This window comes from Notolepis coatsorum, assembly GCF_963971535.1.
Source record: "Notolepis coatsorum genome assembly, chromosome: 18".
NCBI classification, from domain to species: domain Eukaryota; kingdom Metazoa; phylum Chordata; class Actinopteri; order Aulopiformes; family Paralepididae; genus Notolepis; species Notolepis coatsorum.
The window spans coordinates 44,757,327-44,783,929 of NC_140182.1; the positions used below are offsets into that span (position 1 = coordinate 44,757,327).

The 26,603-nt window shown below is 49.1% G+C and overlaps 1 protein-coding gene across 2 annotated transcripts in view; it reads right to left on the reverse strand.

Moving 5' to 3' along the window:
• fbxl9 (F-box and leucine rich repeat protein) overlaps positions 1–26,242 on the reverse strand; it is a 46,366-nt gene extending 20,124 nt beyond the window's left edge. For both annotated transcript variants that reach the window (XM_084334838.1, XM_084334837.1), the window contains exons 1-3: positions 25,627–26,242; positions 24,056–24,157; positions 23,569–23,703 (exon numbers count right to left, since the gene is read on the reverse strand). In XM_084334838.1, coding sequence (XP_084190964.1) covers positions 23,569–23,703; positions 24,056–24,157; positions 25,627–25,677 — 288 coding nt within the window. In that variant the 5' untranslated portion in view covers positions 25,678–26,242. The remainder of the gene's footprint in view (positions 1–23,568; positions 23,704–24,055; positions 24,158–25,626) is intronic.
• Positions 26,243–26,603: the final 361 nt, after the last annotated feature.

Sequence of the window (26,603 nt, forward strand, 5' to 3'; positions counted from 1 at the left end):
GAGCCATGGCAGTCTTTACACATCTAACGGCTCATATGTTGTCCATTTCAACCAGCGTCTGTCGTATGTCTCCGCCTTCATTCTCAGCAGGAATGTCATTTTTTCCATATCGCTTATCTCCTCCACTATTCCCCTCCATGTCTCTTTGTCTGGAGCGGCTTCTTTGAGCCAGCTCCTTGTGATGGCCTTCTTACCAGCTATTGTCATGATTTTGAACAGGTACAAGACTTCATTGTGTATGGTCTCTTCTGTGATCAAACACAGGTATATCAGCTGGGGTTCCATGGGGAATTCATAGCTAAGAATTCTGTACATTTCCTGTGTAACACTCTTCCAAAATGGTTGCACTTTATCACATAGCCAAAATATGTGAGAGTGGTTGGCATTCATCTGTCCACACTGTCTCCAGCAGGGTTGTTGCCCTTTTAATTGTTTACTCTTAATTTGCGGTGTGATAAAAAATCTCATCACATTTTTCCAACCGAGAGCTAGTGGATGAGTGTTGTGTCTCACATATAGAATGCCAATCATCCTCCGTCAAGATTATACTCAGTTCACTTTCCCATTTCTTCTTCACATTATATGAATCACAGTTGTTGCAAGCTTGTAAACTTTTGTACATTTCCGATACTATTTTCACTGGAGTTCGCGTATACGCCATTTCCATCATTCCCACCACCCCGTTACCACCTACTGATATTCTATTCTTGACTTCTGTATCATAGAAGTGTCGCAGCTGTAGATATCTAAACAAATTGTCATTTCCCAAGTCAAATTTTCTCTTAAATTGCTCAAAAGACATGACGTTATGGTTCTCTAAAAGTGTACATATGGCTGTTATACCTCGATCTCTCCACCCGTCAAAAGTGGCGTCCAGTGTTCCCGGGCTAAAGCCTGAGGTCTGGGAAGGCCAAATCAGAAGTCTACTGTCTTCTTTTGATTTGTATTTCCTGACCACCTCATTCCAGACCATCAGTGTGTGGTCCACTATTGAATTATTTCCCTGTTTTGTTGCGTGTTCTTTCCCCCCCAATCTGGCTTGAGGTTGGACACATCCTAGGTGTGTCTCTATGTCCTTCCACCTGGCCCTGTATGCTCTTGAGCACCAGTAAACGGCATATCTCAGCTGGGCTGCATAGTAGTATTCCTTTAGATTAGGTAGTGTCAGGCCTTCTCCCTCTTTTTCAATTTGCAATGTTTTGAATTTCACCCTAGGTCTGCCCCCTGCCCATATGAACCTACTCAACCTATAGATCTGTTTGTCCCATGCTATGAATTGGGAGTCGGGGACCTTGACTGGTAGTGAGAGGAAGAGATACAACAGCCTTGGCAGAATATTCATTTTGATCACTTCTATTCTGGTACTGAAATCCATCATGTGTGTAGCCCATCTCGACCAGTCGTTCTGTAATTTATCATTAATCTTATTGTAGTTAGCGGCTTCTAATTTGCACATATCCTTGGTGATAATCACTCCCAGGTAGGTCATTGATTCAGCTTCCCAATTCAGTTTGTAATCATTCCTCATTCCACTACTGTAAGTGAGAATCTGGGTTTTCGCGACATTCAGCTTATATCCTGACATTCAGCCATAATCATTTAGTATGGTCATTAACTTGGGGAAGGTCAAATTTGGGTTTTGGAGGTATATTATAATATCCGCGAAAAGGCCTATCCTGTGTTCCCCCCTTGCTATTCTAACACCCTTAATTTCTTTACTTTCTCTAATGGCTTGGGCTAATGGTTCTACGAAAATCGCGAAGAGGGCGGGGCTTGCACAACATCCCTGGCGCGTCCCTCTGAACAGTTTGAATCTGTCCGACAAGCTACCGTTAATCTTTACTCTGGCATTTGGATTGTCGTATAGACCTAAACAGGAAGGACCATCTGACCCTGTCGAAGGCCTTTTCCGCATCTAAACTCACCAAGGCTGCTGGGAGTTGTTGTTTTTCCACCTGTTTTATCACATGTAAAGTGCACCTAACATTGTCCTGTGTCTGTCTGCCTATTATGAACCCTGTCTGGTCCTCGTGAATCAGGTCAGGGAGGATGTCCTCCATTCTCCTAGTTAGTATAGATGTGAACAGCTTGTAATCCCCATTTAACATCGATATGGGACGATATGATTCGCAATGTTCCTTATTCTTCCCTTCTTTTGGTATAACTGATATCACCGCCTCTTTCCAGGACGGGGGGGCTTCTGCCTTTTCAAGTGTCCAGTTAAAAGAATCTAGCATTACTGGGGCCAGGTCTTCTTTAAAGCTTTTGTACCACTCGTTTGGAAACCTGTCGCTCCCTGGAGTTTTGTTTGCTTTCAGTCTTCCTATGGCTATATCTAGTTCTTCCTTTGTGATGGGGAGATCAAGGCTTTATTCTCTATTTTCCCTATACTCGGGAGATCCAAGGATGATGAAAACTGTACAATTTTCTCCTCGTCTTCCATCTCGGGTTGCGAGTACAACTTTTCATAGTATTCCTTGAATATACGTTGAATTTCTTCAGGTTCATAAGTCGCTTCTCCTGATTGGGGTTCCCTGATCTTGTGGATAAAATGTCTACTCTGCTGGGCCCTGAGTCGTTTTGCTAAGATCTTGGTTGCCCTCGGGCCTGATTCATAGGTTTGTTTTGTGTATCTTAAATTCTTCTCTAGCTCTCCTTTTCCCATCTCCTCAAGCTGTGATTTTATCCCATTCATCTGTTCCCTCTGTCGCCTGTTATTTTTCTACAACGGAGTTCGGCGATTTGCTAATCTGATTGGCCAGTGTCATTTCTGGTCATGTGACATGTACGCCCAATCGTGGGACCGCAAGTTTCTACACTGGTTAGGCTTAGGCACTCGTTCGAAGTCGGTTAAGGTTAGAGTTTGTCTTAGAGCATGGCGATAGAACGCCTGCCCTGATTCCGACGGTTAAGTTTAGGCACTCTTTCGAAGTTGGTTATGGTTAGGGTTAGGGTTAGGCGATAGAACGCCAGGTGCTTTGCAGGCTGTTCGACGCGGAAATGGGCAAAGACACAGCTCGTCACGCTATTGGGCGCACATGTCACATGACCAGAAACGTCAGTGGCCAATCAGATTCGCAAATCGCCGAACTCCGTTGTAGAAAATATAGACGCTTCCCTGTCACCCCTCCCCTCCCTGCACCTGTTGCTCGAGTTTTCTCAAGTCTCTCTGTAATTGATCATATTTCATTTGCCTATACTTATTCAAGTGTGCAGTCTTTGAGATTAGGTATCCCCTCATAATTGCCTTGATTGTGTCCCATAGGATGGTCGGTTTCACTTGGCTGTCCACATTCTTTTTAATAGATTCGGTTATCTCCTTCCTGATCTGATTCACGAGATCCTCCCCATGCAGAATCCCCAAGTTCAGCCTCCAGAGTGTGTCTCGTTGTCTGTTGTTCAAGTGTATGGTCAGATATACCATATTGTGATCAGAGATATCTGCCGATCCTATCGAGCAGCTCACCACCCTGTGTGTCTCTCTCTGATCTATTAAAAAGAAGTCTAGCCTAGAGTGTACCTTGTGCGTCGCAGAGTAATGAGTAAAGTCCCTTTCTCCTGCATTTAGGTTTCTCCATACCTCCATCATTCCCGCTTCACTAATCAAGATATTCAAGTCCTTTGATCTGAGAGTTGTGTCTGGATTTACTTGTTGTGTCTAGTGAATAATTCAATATAGTATTCCAGTCCCCTGCACATATCAGTATCCCTTCCGCCTCAGAGGCTATTGTGTCAAATAAGAGTTTGAAAAATCTTCTGTCGCTCTCGGGAGGGGTGTATGTGTTCACTAGTGTTATTGTTGTGAAGGGCCAGATTAAACCGAATATATATATTTATTTATATATATATATTTAATTGTATTTGTATATTCTCTAATATTCCCTGATATCCCTTGTATATTCCTTGTACAATATGCATTGAATATCCATTCTAGCCTACTGAACATCCCATAATAGTCTCCATTCTACTATTGGTCGAGACCTTGGTGCCAGGCTGCCATACCCCTCAGACCCAGTTCAAACGTACCGCTCCACATGTACGAACAAGTCCTAGTTCCGCGTAGGAATCTGGCTACCGCACCACTAATGGGACTATTTGTTCATAGTGCGTATATATACTGCGCTACTAAAGTAGGACTTTCTTTTCAGTCCAGTTTCTTACCCTCCAATAGAGTCACAGACGTAAAGCCTCCCCGCGACGCCACGTGTGGGAGTAAGGCCAAGTTCGCCTACCATCGGTATTGAGACATTGTGTATATTAATATTTGAATAGTCATATTTGGCACTATATCGTCGAGTTGGACGTAGTCTATTAAGCTAATAATAGTCTGTTAATGTATAGTGCTTCGTGCGGTGAGAATACTACCGTAGTCAGTACCCCATCGTTTCGGGCAGAGAACTGGCTGCTTACCCAGGGTGGTTGACCCCATGTGAAGCTGCACCCGAGGAGCCCCAGAGCCGACGAGCGAGTGGACCTGTATACCGGATTATTCTACCGACGACAGCCCGCCTTCCCAGGCACGGATTATGCTTTGTATACTTTGATTATTCCATGGATAAAGACCCCCGACACTGCCGTGTGTTGGAACCCCCCCCCCTGGAGAGGACGCAAGGTGAGGAGACGCTCTGCAAGACGAGGTCGCTTCACGTCTCTCCCCCGTGGACCGGAGAGAGCCGGCCCACAAAGAGTCCACCTGCTTTCATCTGTGGTCCAAGGATCGCCGGCGCATTGAACGGCACTACAGTGGGTTCACCTGGGATACCCTTGGCCGGACGAGGCAGCCGGATTCTACCCCCCCCCCCCTCCTACTCCTGTCGGCTTACAAGCGACCGGATTAACCCCCTCTAGTGTATCTAGTATATAATCATTAAAGTATCATTGCTGTTATTCCTTAACTATTCCAGGTCGTATATTTACCACCTGCGCCTTCAGAGATTGGACATTCTCTATTGATATACAGACGAATACTCTTTGCCATAAAAGTGCATACTATTTCAATTCATAAATGTAATTAAGTGATTAAGTGCTTGTTCTACACACCATCGCTGTGTAGAAATAAAGACCTGTTTCGACTTCGTACATTTGTGTTGGATCCGTTTCATCTACGTGAGAGTGTTTATGATAATATATTTATGCCGTGTACTGGGTGGCCGAATATTAAGTACAAAGGTAGTGGTAGTAAGTATCATATCTAGTAATACAGTCAGGGAATTGTACCCCTCAGTTACAATTGGTCCTTCGAGCCGGATGAGTGATTAGTGTAATATTAATATAGTGTTATTAATATTGAAATGGCCTATGATGAACACTCCACGAAACGATCCTCCTAACCAACGCCCGCAGCGCGAACGACGGCTCCCTCAGTACTTAGAGGCTTACGCTGTCAGTCAACAACCTAGTCTTCTACTAACAGTAAACGCGGTAAAACTAGAAAGTAAAAGTATGTCTAACCCCAACGCCCAGACTACCCCGACCATAGAGGCCCCTACGGGCTCTAATGTAACTGACCAAGTTCACGGTGGGGACCAGTGGGAACCAGACATGACTTCACACCCCGCCAGTACTGAAGAAGTAGTCCCCGATGAGTCCCGGGAGGAATACAACGCTACCGAGAGAGAACTCGGCACGGAAGAAGACGGGGAGAGCACCGTGGAGATAGAACTCCAAGGCTCCGCAAGGAGTACCCCGAGGGAAGGCTCCCCTATACAACCGCCTTCTCCCAGCGAGGCAGAGAGGACCCTACAGCAGGCCTTCCTCATCAGCCTGAACGCCGCTGCTGAACGCGACCGACTGCAGATCCAGCAGCGAAGCGAACACGAGCAGATACGTCTAGAAATAAGACGCATTCAGATGGAAGAGAATGTGGCCCGAGAACGAGCCGGTGCTCAACGGGACGCAGTGCGCGACAGACAGCAGTCGCAACTAATAGAACAGCTGATCAGACGGACAACACCCTCTCCCTCCGCCAGAGGCTCCAGGAACTCGTCTAGACACACCTCCAGGGCGGCATCCCCTAGCCGAGTAAACAACCCTGAACTTGACCAACAGACGAGGTCTATACCCCCCACAGACCACCTCCCCCCACCGGTCCAAGCGAGACCTAGCAACCGGGAAGGAGCAGCATATCCTGTGGAGAGGCTAAACCAGAGACTACAAGCACTGGATGACCTAACTGAAGACGAAGAGGAAGAGGAGGAGAACCACGCCCGAAGACAGCACAGTACTCTACCGGACCAGGAGGCCCGGTACAGCCCAGGCTATACTCCCGCGGAGCTGCGCTACAGACCCCCGACTCTATACCCGGGTGAGCACGACGCACGACCCGCACCGAGGAACAGCACCTGGACAAGCGGGCCATGGTACACTGCCGGTACCAGCCCATACCAAGGAGCGGGAGGAGACTCGCCTAGGAGGCCTCTCCCCCAACGCTCGCCGATGTATCCACAGTCAGCGTCATACATTGGCACGCCTATGGTACCCGACTTCACCCAAGAGAACCGGGCCCAGTATACAGAACTCCGCATGTGTCTGGAGACCATGTTGGTGGATGTATTGGATGAACGCCACAAATACGCCATCCTACTGAAGCACTTAAAGGTACCCCGCGCACATAATATAGCGCTCGCCTACGCGACTTCCACCACCCCATACACAGCAGCGCTGGTAGCATTGGACCAGAGGTATGGGCGCATATGGGATTACGTGATCCAGGAGATCCGACACATCGACCGCTTACCCCCAGCAATAGACAATCGAGCACTGGACGACCTGTCCATCAGAGTGCAGTCCCTGGTAGGGATGTTGGGAGCGCAAAGAGAGAAGGGGAGGCATGAACTTTACGCCAACTCAAATGTGGAAAGGATCCTGGAGAAGCTGCCGCCCGCTCGTCAGGAGCGCTTTAGCCGGCAGAGGGACCACAGAGACCCGAATGGCCCCGAACCGAACCTCCTCGATCTAGCAGACTTCCTGGCGAGAGAAGTCAGCAGCCTACGGCTAGATACATTCGGACGGAGCACCCCTGGCTCCAGAGAAGGAACCAGACGACTAAATGATGGAAGAAGATCGGTGACTGTGATGCACCAATCGGAGTCAGTACCGAGCAGCAGGAGCCACAGTACCCCCTCCAGAACGGAGAAGTGGAAGATAGTGTGCCCCTACTGTGAGAAAGAACACTGGCTAGCGCAATGTGACTCCTTCCCCAAGCTGAACGCGGAGGAAGCAGGTCAATGGATAAAGTCCAACAAGCGCTGTTTTCGCTGTGCGCGCTCACACATGGCAGCCGAATGCCGCTTAAAGAAAAGGTGCACCAAGTGCGATGGAGCCCATCTGGACATACTTCACGACAGTAACAGACGGCGCCCTTCACCTGCACCATCCAGCCGCAAAGCGAGCGTCATGTACATCGATCCCGCCAGCAGCAGTGGAGCCCGAGTACTCCTAAAAGTAGTGCGTGTGACACTAAGCTACCAGAATAAAGTCCTGGACACTTACGCCGTCCTCGATGACGGGTCAGAGAAGACCCTGCTGCTCGCCTCCGCTGCGGCCCAGCTAGGGCTGCGGGGAAGCGAAACCCAAATGACAATTCGGACAATAAGACGAGATTTGAAGACGATAAAGGGCGAGAATGTCTCATTCTCTATCGCAGCAAGCGGCCAGCCTGAGCGACGGTACCAGATTGCAGACGCTTTCACCAGCCAAGAAATAGGACTGTCGCGGTACACATACCCCGTCGCCAAGCTGATGGAGAAATATGCACATCTGCGCAAGTTACCGATCCCGCTCATAGACAATGCTATGCCGACCCTGTTGATAGGCTCCGACCATGCAGACCTCATTGTCCCGATAGACCGGGTTCATACCGGACCCCGAGGCTGTCCTGCAGCAGTCGAGACCCGTTTGGGATGGACTCTCCAAGGCCCGCTCGCCAAATCTCTCAACCGAAGTACAGCCACTAGATGTCTCCACTCCCGAGTCACAGAGGGAGAAACCGCACTCCTGCAACACGTAGAGCGGCTATGGACCTTGGAACAAATGCCCTTTAAGAACGGAAAGAAAGACATTCGCTCTAAATATGACATTTACGCCATTCACCTCCTCGAGACAGGGACCAAGAGAGTCCCGGTCAACGGCGTGTTGAGATACGCCACGCCACTCCTGCGGCGAGAAGGAATGCCTACTTTCCACGCCAAGACAGACGCCACAGAACGGTACCTGCTGAACACGGAGCGGCGCTTAGCCAAGAACCCCGCCCAAGAGAGTGTATACCGCGCTGAGATTGAGAAGCTCATCACAGCGGGACACGTCACAAAGATGGACATTAAAGAGGCTGACCAGACCACTGAATCGTGGTACGTGCCCCACCACAAGGTCCATCACAACGGTAAAGACCGCATAGTATTTAACTGCAGCTACCAGATCGGATCCCAAAATCTAAATAAAGAGTTACTGCCCGGTCCCACACTCGGCCCCTCCCTACTCGGCGTTCTACTCCGCTTCCGCCAGGAAAAGGTGGCCATCAGCGGGGACATTAAAGGAATGTTCCTGCAGGTGAGATTAGTAGAGGCAGACAAGCCCCTGTTACGGTTCCTATGGAGAGAGAAGCCAGGAGATGAGCACCCAGCCATCTACCAATGGGAAGTCCTCCCCTTCGGAACGACGTGCAGCCCCTGCTGTGCGACATTTGCACTACAGAAACATGTAGCAGAGGACCCAGCAGCGGACGAAGAGGTCCGACACAGCGTAAAGAACAGCTTCTACGTAGACAACTGTCTACAAAGCCTTTCAACCCAGGAAGAAGCCGAGGCTCTCCTGATTAAACTCCGCGCCTCATTGATCAAAGGCGGCTTTGATCTCAGGCAGTGGGCCAGCAGCGATCCGCAAGTACTGCGCAGCCTCTCCTCCGAGGACAAGGCAGCCAGCAGCGAGACCTGGATGGCTACAATCCCGGGAGAAGCCCAGGAGATGACCCTGGGATTGGTGTGGCGATTCAAAACAGATTCGCTTCACTACAGACACAAGCCCCTGACTACGGAGCAGGGAAGGCCGGCGGCGGCGCCGACCACCAGACGGAGTGTGTACACAACACTCGCCCGACAATATGACCCGCTAGGATGTATTCTACCGTACACCACCAGGGCAAAAATGATTGTACGAGCACTGTGGGACAAGGACCAGGGCTGGGACGACCCCATTCCCGCACACCTTGCATCCACCTGGAGAGAGTGGGAGATGGAGCTCCACTCACTCCCAGGCGTTAATATGCGCCGAAGCTACTTCCCACCCACGGTGAGGCCAGAGACATGTAAAATGGACTTACACGTCTTCAGTGACGCCTCAGAGGTCGCATACGGATCAGTAGCCTACTTGCGGGCCCAAGACCAGGGGGGAGAGATCTACACAGCATTTGTCCTCGCCCGCTCGAGAATAGCCCCACGCAAGCAACAATCTATCCCACGTCTAGAGCTCTGCGCAGCCCTAGCCGGAGCGCACCTAGCCACGCTCATCCAACGTGAGCTCACCATACCGGTGTCTAGAACAATCCTGTGGTCAGATTCCACGACGGTACTCGCCTGGATCAAATCGGACTCATGCAAGTACAAAGTCTTCGTGGGAGTCAGAGTCACCGAGATTCAAGACTTAACCGAAGAGTTAACCGGAGAAACAGAGTGGCGCTACGTTGATACAAAACAGAACCCAGCTGACGTCATCACCCGGGGGATGCCCCTGGATGACCTCACCCGTCGCAATGTCTACAGTGACGGCCCCGCATTCCTAAGACTCCCGGAAGGACAGTGGCCCATGCCTATCCCGAGGGAAGCAAGTCCAGAGGAGGTGGAAAATAAGAAGTCTGTGTTCTGTGGATTGAGCACCGTAGCCTCCACCGACCCTAACATAGACGATTGCACGTCCATAGAGAGTGCACAACAAAGAACATTCCTGCGGTACCACCCGGAGTGCAAGTCCCCCGCTGATATGTCAGCAGCTAACTACGAGGAAGCAGAATTGCTTCTACTGCAGCGAGCCCAGAGAGACTCGTTCCCCGATGAATTGGCCTGTCTACAGGGAGGAAAGCCCGTCCCATCCGACAGCAGATTAATTCACCTGGCCCCCGAGAGCGACGCTCATACCCTCATCAGAGTGGGTGGTCGCCTACGCAGAGCCCCCAATCTACCGGATGACATTAAATACCCGATCGTATTGAACAGCCGACACAAGGTCACAGAGCTGATTATAAAGAAATACGATGAGGATGTACATCACGCAGGAGCAGAAAGAGTCTTCGCGGAAATCAGACGTCGTTACTGGATCCTACAAGGAAGAGAGGCGGTACGACGCTTCCAGCAAACATGTCTAGACTGCCGCAAGTGGCGCGCGCAGCCCAGCATACCAAGGATGGCTGACCTTCCTCCATGTCGCCTCCGAATCGGTGACAAGCCATTCCACTCAACGGGTATGGACTGCTTTGGCCCGCTGCACATAAAGAAAGGAAGAGGAACCGAGAAGCGGTGGAGTATTGTATTCAAATGCATGACCACCAGAGCGATACACATCGAGCTTCTCCCGACCATGAGCACAGACTCATTCCTTATGGCCTTCCGTAGATTCACATCACGGAAAGGAAGACCGTCTACCCTATTGTCCGATCATGGGACAAACTTCAAAGGCGGCGAAAGAGAGCTGAGAGAGAGCTTCCAAGCTATGGGCCCAGAACTTAAGACCCACCTCGCTCCAGCACAGGTTGATTTCCAATTCAACCCCCCAAACGCACCCCACTTCGGTGGCACTTGGGAACGAGAAGTGCGCTCCATAAAGACAGCCCTGTACGCAGTACTTGGGGCCCAGACTGTGGCGGATATAGACCCAGTTACCCCCAACACACTCCTGATGGGGCGGCTAGATCCTGCATTACCCCAGACAATGTACCGGCCTGAAGAAGCGAACGGCCGACGAATGTGGAGGTACAGCCAAGTATTAGCCGACAAGTTTTGGAACAGTTTCCTACTGCACTACCTACCGTCTCTACAGACCCGCCAGAAGTGGGTAAAGGAGAGAGACAATTTGACAGAAGGAACAGTCGTCATGATTATTGATCAATCACTGCCCAGAGCTATGTGGCCGGCCGGCCGCGTAAGCAAAGTGATCACCGGTGCCGACGGCAAGGTCCGAGCAGCTGAAGTGCTCGTCCAGGGTCGCACTTACACCCGTCCCGTGGCAAGGCTCATAGAACTGCCTCGACTCCCAGACACAATCGATGATGACCATGACCCTACAACCCTATGACTTTGTGAAGTTGACTGACCCCTACAGCAAACCCTTATGTGTAAATAGACAACGCGATTAATCTGTCTCTGTTTAACTGATTAGGTCTGGGACCTATTCAGGGGGTGGCTGTTGTGAAGGGCCAGATTAAACCGAATATATATATTTATTTATATATATATATTTAATTGTATTTGTATATTCTCTAATATTCCCTGATATCCCTTGTATATTCCTTGTACAATATGCATTGAATATCCATTCTAGCCTACTGAACATCCCATAATAGTCTCCATTCTACTATTGGTCGAGACCTTGGTGCCAGGCTGCCATACCCCTCAGACCCAGTTCAAACGTACCGCTCCACATGTACGAACAAGTCCTAGTTCCGCGTAGGAATCTGGCTACCGCACCACTAATGGGACTATTTGTTCATAGTGCGTATATATACTGCGCTACTAAAGTAGGACTTTCTTTTCAGTCCAGTTTCTTACCCTCCAATAGAGTCACAGACGTAAAGCCTCCCCGCGACGCCACGTGTGGGAGTAAGGCCAAGTTCGCCTACCATCGGTATTGAGACATCGTGTATATTAATATTTGAATAGTCATATTTGGCACTATATCGTCGAGTTGGACGTAGTCTATTAAGCTAATAATAGTCTGTTAATGTATAGTGCTTCGTGCGGTGAGAATACTACCGTAGTCAGTACCCCATCGTTTCGGGCAGAGAACTGGCTGCTTACCCAGGGTGGTTGACCCCATGTGAAGCTGCACCCGAGGAGCCCCAGAGCCGACGAGCGAGTGGACCTGTATACCGGATTATTCTACCGACGACAGCCCGCCTTCCCAGGCACGGATTATGCTTTGTATACTTTGATTATTCCATGGATAAAGACCCCCGACACTGCCGTGTGTTGGAACCCCCCCCCCTGGAGAGGACGCAAGGTGAGGAGACGCTCTGCAAGACGAGGTCGCTTCACGTCTCTCCCCCGTGGACCGGAGAGAGCCGGCCCACAAAGAGTCCACCTGCTTTCATCTGTGGTCCAAGGATCGCCGGCGCATTGAACGGCACTACAGTGGGTTCACCTGGGATACCCTTGGCCGGACGAGGCAGCCGGATTCTACCCCCCCCCCCCCCCTCCTACTCCTGTCGGCTTACAAGCGACCGGATTAACCCCCTCTAGTGTATCTAGTATATAATCATTAAAGTATCATTGCTGTTATTCCTTAACTATTCCAGGTCGTATATTTACCACCTGCGCCTTCAGAGATTGGACATTCTCTATTGATATACCGACGAATACTCTTTGCCATAAAAGTGCATACTATTTCAATTCATAAATGTAATTAAGTGATTAAGTGCTTGTTCTACACACCATCGCTGTGTAGAAATAAAGACCTGTTTCGACTTCGTACATTTGTGTTGGATCCGTTTCATCTACGTGAGAGTGTTTATGATAATATATTTATGCCGTGTACTGGGTGGCCGAATATTAAGTACAAAGGTAGTGGTAGTAAGTATCATATCTAGTAATACAGTCAGGGAATTGTACCCCTCAGTTACAATTGGTCCTTCGAGCCGGATGAGTGATTAGTGTAATATTAATATAGTGTTATTAATATTGAAATGGCCTATGATGAACACTCCACGAAACGATCCTCCTAACCAACGCCCGCAGCGCGAACGACGGCTCCCTCAGTACTTAGAGGCTTACGCTGTCAGTCAACAACCTAGTCTTCTACTAACAGTAAACGCGGTAAAACTAGAAAGTAAAAGTATGTCTAACCCCAACGCCCAGACTACCCCGACCATAGAGGCCCCTACGGGCTCTAATGTAACTGACCAAGTTCACGGTGGGGACCAGTGGGAACCAGACATGACTTCACACCCCGCCAGTACTGAAGAAGTAGTCCCCGATGAGTCCCGGGAGGAATACAACGCTACCGAGAGAGAACTCGGCACGGAAGAAGACGGGGAGAGCACCGTGGAGATAGAACTCCAAGGCTCCGCAAGGAGTACCCCGAGGGAAGGCTCCCCTATACAACCGCCTTCTCCCAGCGAGGCAGAGAGGACCCTACAGCAGGCCTTCCTCATCAGCCTGAACGCCGCTGCTGAACGCGACCGACTGCAGATCCAGCAGCGAAGCGAACACGAGCAGATACGTCTAGAAATAAGACGCATTCAGATGGAAGAGAATGTGGCCCGAGAACGAGCCGGTGCTCAACGGGACGCAGTGCGCGACAGACAGCAGTCGCAACTAATAGAACAGCTGATCAGACGGACAACACCCTCTCCCTCCGCCAGAGGCTCCAGGAACTCGTCTAGACACACCTCCAGGGCGGCATCCCCTAGCCGAGTAAACAACCCTGAACTTGACCAACAGACGAGGTCTATACCCCCCACAGACCACCTCCCCCCACCGGTCCAAGCGAGACCTAGCAACCGGGAAGGAGCAGCATATCCTGTGGAGAGGCTAAACCAGAGACTACAAGCACTGGATGACCTAACTGAAGACGAAGAGGAAGAGGAGGAGAACCACGCCCGAAGACAGCACAGTACTCTACCGGACCAGGAGGCCCGGTACAGCCCAGGCTATACTCCCGCGGAGCTGCGCTACAGACCCCCGACTCTATACCCGGGTGAGCACGACGCACGACCCGCACCGAGGAACAGCACCTGGACAAGCGGGCCATGGTACACTGCCGGTACCAGCCCATACCAAGGAGCGGGAGGAGACTCGCCTAGGAGGCCTCTCCCCCAACGCTCGCCGATGTATCCACAGTCAGCGTCATACATTGGCACGCCTATGGTACCCGACTTCACCCAAGAGAACCGGGCCCAGTATACAGAACTCCGCATGTGTCTGGAGACCATGTTGGTGGATGTATTGGATGAACGCCACAAATACGCCATCCTACTGAAGCACTTAAAGGTACCCCGCGCACATAATATAGCGCTCGCCTACGCGACTTCCACCACCCCATACACAGCAGCGCTGGTAGCATTGGACCAGAGGTATGGGCGCATATGGGATTACGTGATCCAGGAGATCCGACACATCGACCGCTTACCCCCAGCAATAGACAATCGAGCACTGGACGACCTGTCCATCAGAGTGCAGTCCCTGGTAGGGATGTTGGGAGCGCAAAGAGAGAAGGGGAGGCATGAACTTTACGCCAACTCAAATGTGGAAAGGATCCTGGAGAAGCTGCCGCCCGCTCGTCAGGAGCGCTTTAGGCGGCAGAGGGACCACAGAGACCCGAATGGCCCCGAACCGAACCTCCTCGATCTAGCAGACTTCCTGGCGAGAGAAGTCAGCAGCCTACGGCTAGATACATTCGGACGGAGCACCCCTGGCTCCAGAGAAGGAACCAGACGACTAAATGATGGAAGAAGATCGGTGACTGTGATGCACCAATCGGAGTCAGTACCGAGCAGCAGGAGCCACAGTACCCCCTCCAGAACGGAGAAGTGGAAGATAGTGTGCCCCTACTGTGAGAAAGAACACTGGCTAGCGCAATGTGACTCCTTCCCCAAGCTGAACGCGGAGGAAGCAGGTCAATGGATAAAGTCCAACAAGCGCTGTTTTCGCTGTGCGCGCTCACACATGGCAGCCGAATGCCGCTTAAAGAAAAGGTGCACCAAGTGCGATGGAGCCCATCTGGACATACTTCACGACAGTAACAGACGGCGCCCTTCACCTGCACCATCCAGCCGCAAAGCGAGCGTCATGTACATCGATCCCGCCAGCAGCAGTGGAGCCCGAGTACTCCTAAAAGTAGTGCGTGTGACACTAAGCTACCAGAATAAAGTCCTGGACACTTACGCCGTCCTCGATGACGGGTCAGAGAAGACCCTGCTGCTCGCCTCCGCTGCGGCCCAGCTAGGGCTGCGGGGAAGCGAAACCCAAATGACAATTCGGACAATAAGACGAGATTTGAAGACGATAAAGGGCGAGAATGTCTCATTCTCTATCGCAGCAAGCGGCCAGCCTGAGCGACGGTACCAGATTGCAGACGCTTTCACCAGCCAAGAAATAGGACTGTCGCGGTACACATACCCCGTCGCCAAGCTGATGGAGAAATATGCACATCTGCGCAAGTTACCGATCCCGCTCATAGACAATGCTATGCCGACCCTGTTGATAGGCTCCGACCATGCAGACCTCATTGTCCCGATAGACCGGGTTCATACCGGACCCCGAGGCTGTCCTGCAGCAGTCGAGACCCGTTTGGGATGGACTCTCCAAGGCCCGCTCGCCAAATCTCTCAACCGAAGTACAGCCACTAGATGTCTCCACTCCCGAGTCACAGAGGGAGAAACCGCACTCCTGCAACACGTAGAGCGGCTATGGACCTTGGAACAAATGCCCTTTAAGAACGGAAAGAAAGACATTCGCTCTAAATATGACATTTACGCCATTCACCTCCTCGAGACAGGGACCAAGAGAGTCCCGGTCAACGGCGTGTTGAGATACGCCACGCCACTCCTGCGGCGAGAAGGAATGCCTACTTTCCACGCCAAGACAGACGCCACAGAACGGTACCTGCTGAACACGGAGCGGCGCTTAGCCAAGAACCCCGCCCAAGAGAGTGTATACCGCGCTGAGATTGAGAAGCTCATCACAGCGGGACACGTCACAAAGATGGACATTAAAGAGGCTGACCAGACCACTGAATCGTGGTACGTGCCCCACCACAAGGTCCATCACAACGGTAAAGACCGCATAGTATTTAACTGCAGCTACCAGATCGGATCCCAAAATCTAAATAAAGAGTTACTGCCCGGTCCCACACTCGGCCCCTCCCTACTCGGCGTTCTACTCCGCTTCCGCCAGGAAAAGGTGGCCATCAGCGGGGACATTAAAGGAATGTTCCTGCAGGTGAGATTAGTAGAGGCAGACAAGCCCCTGTTACGGTTCCTATGGAGAGAGAAGCCAGGAGATGAGCACCCAGCCATCTACCAATGGGAAGTCCTCCCCTTCGGAACGACGTGCAGCCCCTGCTGTGCGACATTTGCACTACAGAAACATGTAGCAGAGGACCCAGCAGCGGACGAAGAGGTCCGACACAGCGTAAAGAACAGCTTCTACGTAGACAACTGTCTACAAAGCCTTTCAACCCAGGAAGAAGCCGAGGCTCTCCTGATTAAACTCCGCGCCTCATTGATCAAAGGCGGCTTTGATCTCAGGCAGTGGGCCAGCAGCGATCCGCAAGTACTGCGCAGCCTCTCCTCCGAGGACAAGGCAGCCAGCAGCGAGACCTGGATGGCTACAATCCCGGGAGAAGCCCAGGAGATGACCCTGGGATTGGTGTGGCGATTCAAAACAGATTCGCTTCACTACAGACACAAGCCCCTGACTACGGAGCAGGGAAGGCCGGCGGCGGCGCCGACCACCAGACGGAGTGTGTACACAACACTCGCCCGACAATATGACCCGCTAGGATGTATTCTACCGTACACCACCAGGGCAAAAATGATTGTACGAGCACTGTGGGACAAGGACCAGGGCTGGGACGACCCCATTCCCGCACACCTTGCATCCACCTGGAGAGAGTGGGAGATGGAGCTCCACTCAATCCCAGGCGTTAATATGCGCCGAAGCTACTTCCCACCCACGGTGAGGCCAGAGACATGTAAAATGGACTTACACGTCTTCAGTGACGCCTCAGAGGTCGCATACGGATCAGTAGCCTACTTGCGGGCCCAAGACCAGGGGGGAGAGATCTACACAGCATTTGTCCTCGCCCGCTCGAGAATAGCCCCACGCAAGCAACAATCTATCCCACGTCTAGAGCTCTGCGCAGCCCTAGCCGGAGCGCACCTAGCCACGCTCATCCAACGTGAGCTCACCATACCGGTGTCTAGAACAATCCTGTGGTCAGATTCCACGACGGTACTCGCCTGGATCAAATCGGACTCATGCAAGTACAAAGTCTTCGTGGGAGTCAGAGTCACCGAGATTCAAGACTTAACCGAAGAGTTAACCGGAGAAACAGAGTGGCGCTACGTTGATACAAAACAGAACCCAGCTGACGTCATCACCCGGGGGATGCCCCTGGATGACCTCACCCGTCGCAATGTCTACAGTGACGGCCCCGCATTCCTAAGACTCCCGGAAGGACAGTGGCCCATGCCTATCCCGAGGGAAGCAAGTCCAGAGGAGGTGGAAAATAAGAAGTCTGTGTTCTGTGGATTGAGCACCGTAGCCTCCACCGACCCTAACATAGACGATTGCACGTCCATAGAGAGTGCACAACAAAGAACATTCCTGCGGTACCACCCGGAGTGCAAGTCCCCCGCTGATATGTCAGCAGCTAACTACGAGGAAGCAGAATTGCTTCTACTGCAGCGAGCCCAGAGAGACTCGTTCCCCGATGAATTGGCCTGTCTACAGGGAGGAAAGCCCGTCCCATCCGACAGCAGATTAATTCACCTGGCCCCCGAGAGCGACGCTCATACCCTCATCAGAGTGGGTGGTCGCCTACGCAGAGCCCCCAATCTACCGGATGACATTAAATACCCGATCGTATTGAACAGCCGACACAAGGTCACAGAGCTGATTATAAAGAAATACGATGAGGATGTACATCACGCAGGAGCAGAAAGAGTCTTCGCGGAAATCAGACGTCGTTACTGGATCCTACAAGGAAGAGAGGCGGTACGACGCTTCCAGCAAACATGTCTAGACTGCCGCAAGTGGCGCGCGCAGCCCAGCATACCAAGGATGGCTGACCTTCCTCCATGTCGCCTCCGAATCGGTGACAAGCCATTCCACTCAACGGGTATGGACTGCTTTGGCCCGCTGCACATAAAGAAAGGAAGAGGAACCGAGAAGCGGTGGAGTATTGTATTCAAATGCATGACCACCAGAGCGATACACATCGAGCTTCTCCCGACCATGAGCACAGACTCATTCCTTATGGCCTTCCGTAGATTCACATCACGGAAAGGAAGACCGTCTACCCTATTGTCCGATCATGGGACAAACTTCAAAGGCGGCGAAAGAGAGCTGAGAGAGAGCTTCCAAGCTATGGGCCCAGAACTTAAGACCCACCTCGCTCCAGCACAGGTTGATTTCCAATTCAACCCCCCAAACGCACCCCACTTCGGTGGCACTTGGGAACGAGAAGTGCGCTCCATAAAGACAGCCCTGTACGCAGTACTTGGGGCCCAGACTGTGGCGGATATCGACCCAGTTACCCCCAACACACTCCTGATGGGGCGGCTAGATCCTGCATTACCCCAGACAATGTACCGGCCTGAAGAAGCGAACGGCCGACGAATGTGGAGGTACAGCCAAGTATTAGCCGACAAGTTTTGGAACAGTTTCCTACTGCACTACCTACCGTCTCTACAGACCCGCCAGAAGTGGGTAAAGGAGAGAGACAATTTGACAGAAGGAACAGTCGTCATGATTATTGATCAATCACTGCCCAGAGCTATGTGGCCGGCCGGCCGCGTAAGCAAAGTGATCACCGGTGCCGACGGCAAGGTCCGAGCAGCTGAAGTGCTCGTCCAGGGTCGCACTTACACCCGTCCCGTGGCAAGGCTCATAGAACTGCCTCGACTCCCAGACACAATCGATGATGACCATGACCCTACAACCCTATGACTTTGTGAAGTTGACTGACCCCTACAGCAAACCCTTATGTGTAAATAGACAACGCGATTAATCTGTCTCTGTTTAACTGATTAGGTCTGGGACCTATTCAGGGGGTGGCTGTTGTGAAGGGCCAGATTAAACCGAATATATATATTTATTTATATATATATATTTAATTGTATTTGTATATTCTCTAATATTCCCTGATATCCCTTGTATATTCCTTGTACAATATGCATTGAATATCCATTCTAGCCTACTGAACATCCCATAATAGTCTCCATTCTACTATTGGTCGAGACCTTGGTGCCAGGCTGCCATACCCCTCAGACCCAGTTCAAACGTACCGCTCCACATGTACGAACAAGTCCTAGTTCCGCGTAGGAATCTGGCTACCGCACCACTAATGGGACTATTTGTTCATAGTGCGTATATATACTGCGCTACTAAAGTAGGACTTTCTTTTCAGTCCAGTTTCTTACCCTCCAATAGAGTCACAGACGTAAAGCCTCCCCGCGACGCCACGTGTGGGAGTAAGGCCAAGTTCGCCTACCATCGGTATTGAGACATCGTGTATATTAATATTTGAATAGTCATATTTGGCACTATATCGTCGAGTTGGACGTAGTCTATTAAGCTAATAATAGTCTGTTAATGTATAGTGCTTCGTGCGGTGAGAATACTACCGTAGTCAGTACCCCATCGTTTCGGGCAGAGAACTGGCTGCTTACCCAGGGTGGTTGACCCCATGTGAAGCTGCACCCGAGGAGCCCCAGAGCCGACGAGCGAGTGGACCTGTATACCGGATTATTCTACCGACGACAGCCCGCCTTCCCAGGCACGGATTATGCTTTGTATACTTTGATTATTCCATGGATAAAGACCCCCGACACTGCCGTGTGTTGGAACCCCCCCCCCTGGAGAGGACGCAAGGTGAGGAGACGCTCTGCAAGACGAGGTCGCTTCACGTCTCTCCCCCGTGGACCGGAGAGAGCCGGCCCACAAAGAGTCCACCTGCTTTCATCTGTGGTCCAAGGATCGCCGGCGCATTGAACGGCACTACAGTGGGTTCACCTGGGATACCCTTGGCCGGACGAGGCAGCCGGATTCTACCCCCCCCCCCCCCTCCTACTCCTGTCGGCTTACAAGCGACCGGATTAACCCCCTCTAGTGTATCTAGTATATAATCATTAAAGTATCATTGCTGTTATTCCTTAACTATTCCAGGTCGTATATTTACCACCTGCGCCTTCAGAGATTGGACATTCTCTTTTTTTTTTGATCCACTTTTTCTCCTATTTTCTATATTTTCTCCCATCCCAATTTCGTATCATCCAATTCAACCCTCCCCTGTCACGAACGCTGTTTCTTGCCTCCCACAAGCCGGCTGCAGTGAGGACTAAGTCATACATAGCACAAGTCCCCTCCGGTACTTGAGGTAACAGCAGTCGCATCTTTTCACCTGCGCAGCTCGACCTCTCAGTGTCGAGGAGTAACGCGTGGGAGGCTCACGCTGCCCCCGACACTTCCTGATTCTACTGCGCAGGCGCACCAACCGACTTGTAGGAGTCGCTTGTTCACAACGTTCGATCCCCACCCTTCAGTTTTTCCCTCCCCGTAATACGGCCAATGTGTATTACTGCGGACGACCAGCCAAACTGAAAAACAATGTGGAGAGCTGGATTCGAACACGCGAATCCTAGCGTCTCCACACTGGTGGCGAGTGCCTTAGACCACTACACCACCTAGCCGCCTACAGAGATTGGACATTCTCTATTGATATACCGACGAATACTCTTTGCCATAAAAGTGCATACTATTTCAATTCATAAATGTAATTAAGTGATTAAGTGCTTGTTCTACACACCATCGCTGTGTAGAAATAAAGACCTGTTTCGACTTCGTACATTTGTGTTGGATCCGTTTCATCTACGTGAGAGTGTTTATGATAATATATTTATGCCGTGTACTGGGTGGCCGAATATTAAGTACAAAGGTAGTGGTAGTAAGTATCATATCTAGTAATACAGTCAGGGAATTGTACCCCTCAGTTACAGTTATCATTACGTTATCTATTTTACATGTAACTATCGAGTACCTCCCTTCTCTATGCTTTTTTTCTTTTATCAGTTAAAAATTTAGAGAGTTCGAAATCAGGGTTGCCACTCCTCTCTTCCTATTATTCTTGCAAGAACTAGAAAATGTATTTCGATATCCAAACTTTTTCAACTTTTCATGCTCTATTTTTGACTGCTAAGACCGTTGACGTTCAAAGACGCCTTTTTCAAGTTTTGGTTTCCCGAAATTCCTTTTCCAGTTCTTGCATACATTAGCGGCTCCCCTTACCATACATTTTCTCCCGACATTAAACATGTAACATTTAGCACACAGTGACCTCCAAACGAGAGGGGAACACCCACTCCTCTTCAGTATTTATCCCGTCGGTAAGTGCGAGGGAAAGCCCCTCGTAGGGAGAGGGCCCTTCGCTAAGGGTGTGAGACGAGGTGACCAACTGAAACCCCTCCATCCCTTAAATCCAACGTTAACCAATAAAGAAAACCTACGCTAATAAAAATGACCTCGCTCCTCCCGGGCGCTTATTTGAACATTACCACGGCCGTCATGACCGGTCCGAAGGATTCCACTCATTGTTATTTACGACGTATGTATTCGCTGAGCTTCTCTCTCGCCCTCAGTGCTGCTACTCGACCCGTCTGCCTGCCTGGTGTTGGTGCCGGTGTCTGGTCCCGCTTTCCTCGCCACCGCGTTCCCTTTCCTCCATCCCTCTCCTTTCCCCCTTCCATTTCTTCCACCGTGATGCCTCGCCTCTTCAGCTCGCTGTGCGCCTCGGTTGCGCTCGTGTAGGTCTTGACTCCGGTGTCCCAATGGATCCTCATGCTGTAGTGTGGAGTCTGGAAGCGGATTCCTTTTATCTTTAGTGCTTTTTTTATACAGTTGTACTCCCTTCGTTTCTTCGCGACTTCAGGTGCATAGTCATGGTCGATATAGATCGTCTTGTTGCCCATTTGTATCTTTCCCTTCTTCCATGCTTCTCTCAACACCAGCTCCTTGGTCAGGTATTCCTGGAAGATAACGATAATGTGTCTCGGCGTGGCGCCTTCTGGCGGTCTCGTGGCCTGTGCATGGTGGGCCCCTTGCAGCTTGAATTCTATGTCCGGTGGGAGCGATAACTCGTTTTTGAGGAACTGTTCGATAAACTTTGGAACCGAGTCCCCCTCTTTTCCCTCCTCCATCCCGAATATGCGGATGTTGTTCTTCCTCGCCCTGGATTCCAGGTCAACTAACCTGTACTGTGCGACTCGGTGTTCCTCTAGACTCGCTCTGAGTGCATCCGACATCTCCGCCATCCAGTCCTCCATTTTGCCACCTCGTCCACTCGTTGATTTAGACTCTGTATCTCAAAGGCGATAGTATCGAGCTTTGCCTTTATGTCTTCGCTAACTCTCCTGAGCTCTTCTTTTAAGTCGGTTTTCAGTTATTTTATCGCTTCAACTATGCCCACCTAGTCCATGCTCGGCTCATGTCCCGACTGCGCGCTGGCGGTCTGCTGCTGGTTGTTTATGCTAGCGGGGGCATTCGCTTCGGTGTCGGGTCCTTTTGTCGTCTCGTTTTCCGAGTTATTGAATGTTTTTTTACTTTTTTTTCGGTTCTTCCCTTTCTTTCTCCCACTCATCTACCTTTCTGTCTTGGTTGAATGTTTTCTTTGAATTCTTGAGTGTTTGAAATTCACTTTGCCCGGGAGCTCGGCTTCTTATGCGTCTGTGCCCTCTGCTGGCATACCAGAAGTCTAGTATTTATTGTTTTACTATTGACCACAGAAGACAACCTTGCATATTTTATTCTGCCCAACTTACATTTCAGGGCCAATACATGTTCCTACCAGTTTCCTACTCAAATAAACTGTATGATTTTCTGAACTGAACTATGAGACCCCATGATTAAGTAGGACTTTTGATGGCTTGGAATGAGGATGGTGTAGATTCAACCACATACAGTTGTGTTGAATAAGCAGATAATTTTCTAGTGGTCTACACACATTAGTACACACACACAGTCTTAATTGCAAGCCAGGTGGAATGCAGACCATGTATACTCAACCTCTCTCTCTCTCTCTCTATATATATATATATATATATATATATATATATATATATATATATATATATATATATATATATATATATATATATATTAGGGCTGTCCGTTTATCACGTTAATTAGATTGATTAATTAATTACACAGCAAATTATCATGTTATGAAAATTAACTCAAAATTTATGAAAAATATACAGTATAATATAATCGCCTGACAGCACTAAGAGAGAGAGAGAGAGAGAGAGAGAGAGAGAGAGAGAGAGAGAGAGAGATATAGTGACCATGAGAGGTTCGCAGGATCAGTTGTGTCAAACAGGTGGCTCAGATTTTGAGGAAGTACAGCAGAGTGTAACGTTACGTTACCTCCAGTAATAATGACTGACATGTACCTCCTTTTCAGCATAGTGTTACGTTACGTTACCTCCAGTAATAATGACTGACATGTACGTCCTTTTCAGCATAGTTTTACGTTACGTTACCTCCAGTAGTAATGACTTGACATGCATGTCTTTTTCAGCATAGTGTAACGTTACCTCCAGTAATAATGACTGACATGTATGTCTTTTTCAGCATAGTGTAACGTTACCTCCAGTAGCAGGGCTCTGGATGTACTGGACCCGTCCAGGTGGCTGATAATCAGACTGCTGCATGACCTTTGACCAAGACCCCTTATCAAATCCAGGGATGAGGCTGAGGCCGGGAACCTAAACGTCAAATTCTTCTACAGAGACAGAAAGAGAGAGAAAGAGAGAGAAAGAGAAAACTGTTAGAATTCTTACTTGACTTTCCATTCCAGACTTTATTTGCCTTTGCACTGTGCAACTACACTGTTACTGCAGTTTGACTTTGTAGGGTCATATTTACATTTTACAATTACAATTATTATGTCATAATGTACATTAGAGAGAGAAAATTATAGACATAGAATAAGTAGCTAGAAGGAGATTTCCGGGAAAAAAGAAAGACCATGAACCTTTGCCATACCAATTAGTCTATATACCACACACATCAAATATCCATTAAACATGATGTACTGTAGTCTACATTTCCATCTTTGGCCCAAACCAGCTTACCTGGAAGCGTAGGTCCTGACTGGCATCGTACCAGCTCCGACAGACCTGCGAAGCTTCCTTCCTGTCCGAGGTGTGCAGGAAAGTCAGGATGTAAACGATCATCTGCAGCAGTGGTGGTTAGATCAGGTCAAAATAAATTATTGTTACTGTTAGAACCACAGATTTAGCTGCAACTGTAAAGCATGCTGGGATAGAGGGAGAGGCCAACTGTCTGTAATATTGCACTGTCTCTCTCTGTGCTGACCCCCTGCAGTAGTCTTGGTGGCAGCATTTGAAGATGTTGTTGTTGCCGTCTGGCGGTAAAAAGGTGTACCACAACTAGGCATACACAAAGGACTACATGAAAGTCAATAAAGAATGCTGGAAATGAATTCCCCCAAAATACTCCCAGTTGCCTGATCTGAAACATATAACTAACATGATCCTACACGCTTATCCTTGTGCCTCTGTAACTTTCAGTGCCAAAGCACGGGCTGATCGGCCCTATAGTTTGCGAGATATTGCACGGATTCACACACCCACACACAACAAACATTATACAAATGCTAACAAATGCATAATGTCATTGGATAGGCTCCGCCTACTACAGCCATACTAAGAGATGTACTGTACCGTTACATGACGAGAGAGCTGAGTGTCTGGGATGATTTACTGGGTTAACTGGGTGGTTAATTTATATGTAGGCCTAGGAATGTGACACAGTGGATTATGTTCACAATACAGGCTCAATAACTACAGAATATTGACAGAAAATAGACAATTTTCATTTATATACATCCTCCCCCGATACAGGGGTTCTTCAACTCTTCCATGCATGGGACTTCAAGTCAAAAGTTTCATCTGACCCAGTCACATTATAACATAGGCAGGTCCCTGACCCTCTTTGGGTCAGAATCTTAAGAGTTATATTATATACGTTATCTGTCCTGGCCTATAGTTTAAGATGCTATCAGAATAAGAATGTATTATCTTTGCATTTATTATGTTGCTATATACGTATTCTTGACCTCATAGTAAATGAAGGCTTGCCCTCAGTGATCTATTGAGATCAATGTAGGTTGAATTCATTTAGTTTAGTTTTATTTCGACAACCAATAACAAATGCAGAGCCATTTAAAATACAAGATGAATAGGCAGACATGACCGTCTAACACAGCCTGAATCACAAAATACATAAATATAAAATATATAATGTAAAATGAGCTCACAGATCACATCAGCCCCAATACAACTACTTAGTGATCTCCTGAGTGTAAAATGAGTGGTTTACTCTGCCATGTTACGCAACATCCCTCTTTACCTTCAGCTTGAAAGACATCAGACTGACTTGTTTGTTTAATTTGCCATTCAAACGTATTCCATTCCCAGGCGCCATGATATGCAAATATACATTATCGGGTTTTTACGAATGAATGGATGAGCATTTGCATTACAATATTAACATAATATAACGTTGTATAGCCTACATAAATGTGAAAACAATATCAACAACATAATAGAAAGAGCCCACTATTAATTAAGATAGTGTGTTACTGTTAACTTATGTTGCTATATGCAAACAGGTCTCTTACCTCAAGTGGCAGTTCAGGCGTTTCCATGGTGGGCTCATCGCTGTCACCCATATCTTACTTCTTGGCTTCTTCTCTTGTTTTGGTTATGAGGAGAGTTCAATCTTTTAAAATCATCCCAAGTTGAACATTTTAGCTTACTGAGTAGCTACTGAGTAGGACCCTGATGTAAACAAGACGAACGTATTTCTCTGGTCTGACTGCATCCCCTTAACAATTGTGTGTATTGAGCTGTACTGTACTGTACCCATTCTGCAATATGTTAATAAAGTTTTCAATTAATCAATCAATCTGCTGCTGCGTGCAAGAGGCTATAAAAAGCTCGTCAACAGAGCTATAGCTGTACTAACGTTAGCTAACAGCAAGATAGCTGACCATCTGACTAACGTTAGGACACAGTATTCCATTCATTCTCATCCAGGCAGCTTTGTTTATCTTCGAATAGCTATAGCATAAGTGTATCCATCCACTGGAGCGATGCGACAGAATCAAAACTGTAGTTAGTTTTCAGAAGCTAGAAAATCCATCCAACTGGCTGCTGCTGGTCCGACCCTCTCGATCAGCTGACCGTAACCTCGTTCCCAGTTGTATCTCCTCCGTGAGCGGCGCAGTCGCGTAGTCTCAGGTCCTCAGGACCCTATGCTCAGGACGAGTAGCCTCCAGCTGCAGCCCGGGAGAATCCGCTCACTGGCACCTGTGCCCATAGATATCTATAGATATATATAGAACACTAGCTTGCCCGCGCTGCCGGCCAATGGAGAGCGACGTCACTGAACCGCCGCCATCTTGCGCAGGTCAGCCTTGAGTGAGAGTGAGTGAGCTGCACAGACAAAGATACTCATAACTCGCTGAAATATTGACGGATTTACAAACGGTTTGGTTTATTACAAGCATTATTAACGTGGCTATGATTCAAGTGGTTTGTAAAAAAAAAAAAAAAAAAAAAAAAACATCTTTAAAAAAAAAAATGTATACGTATG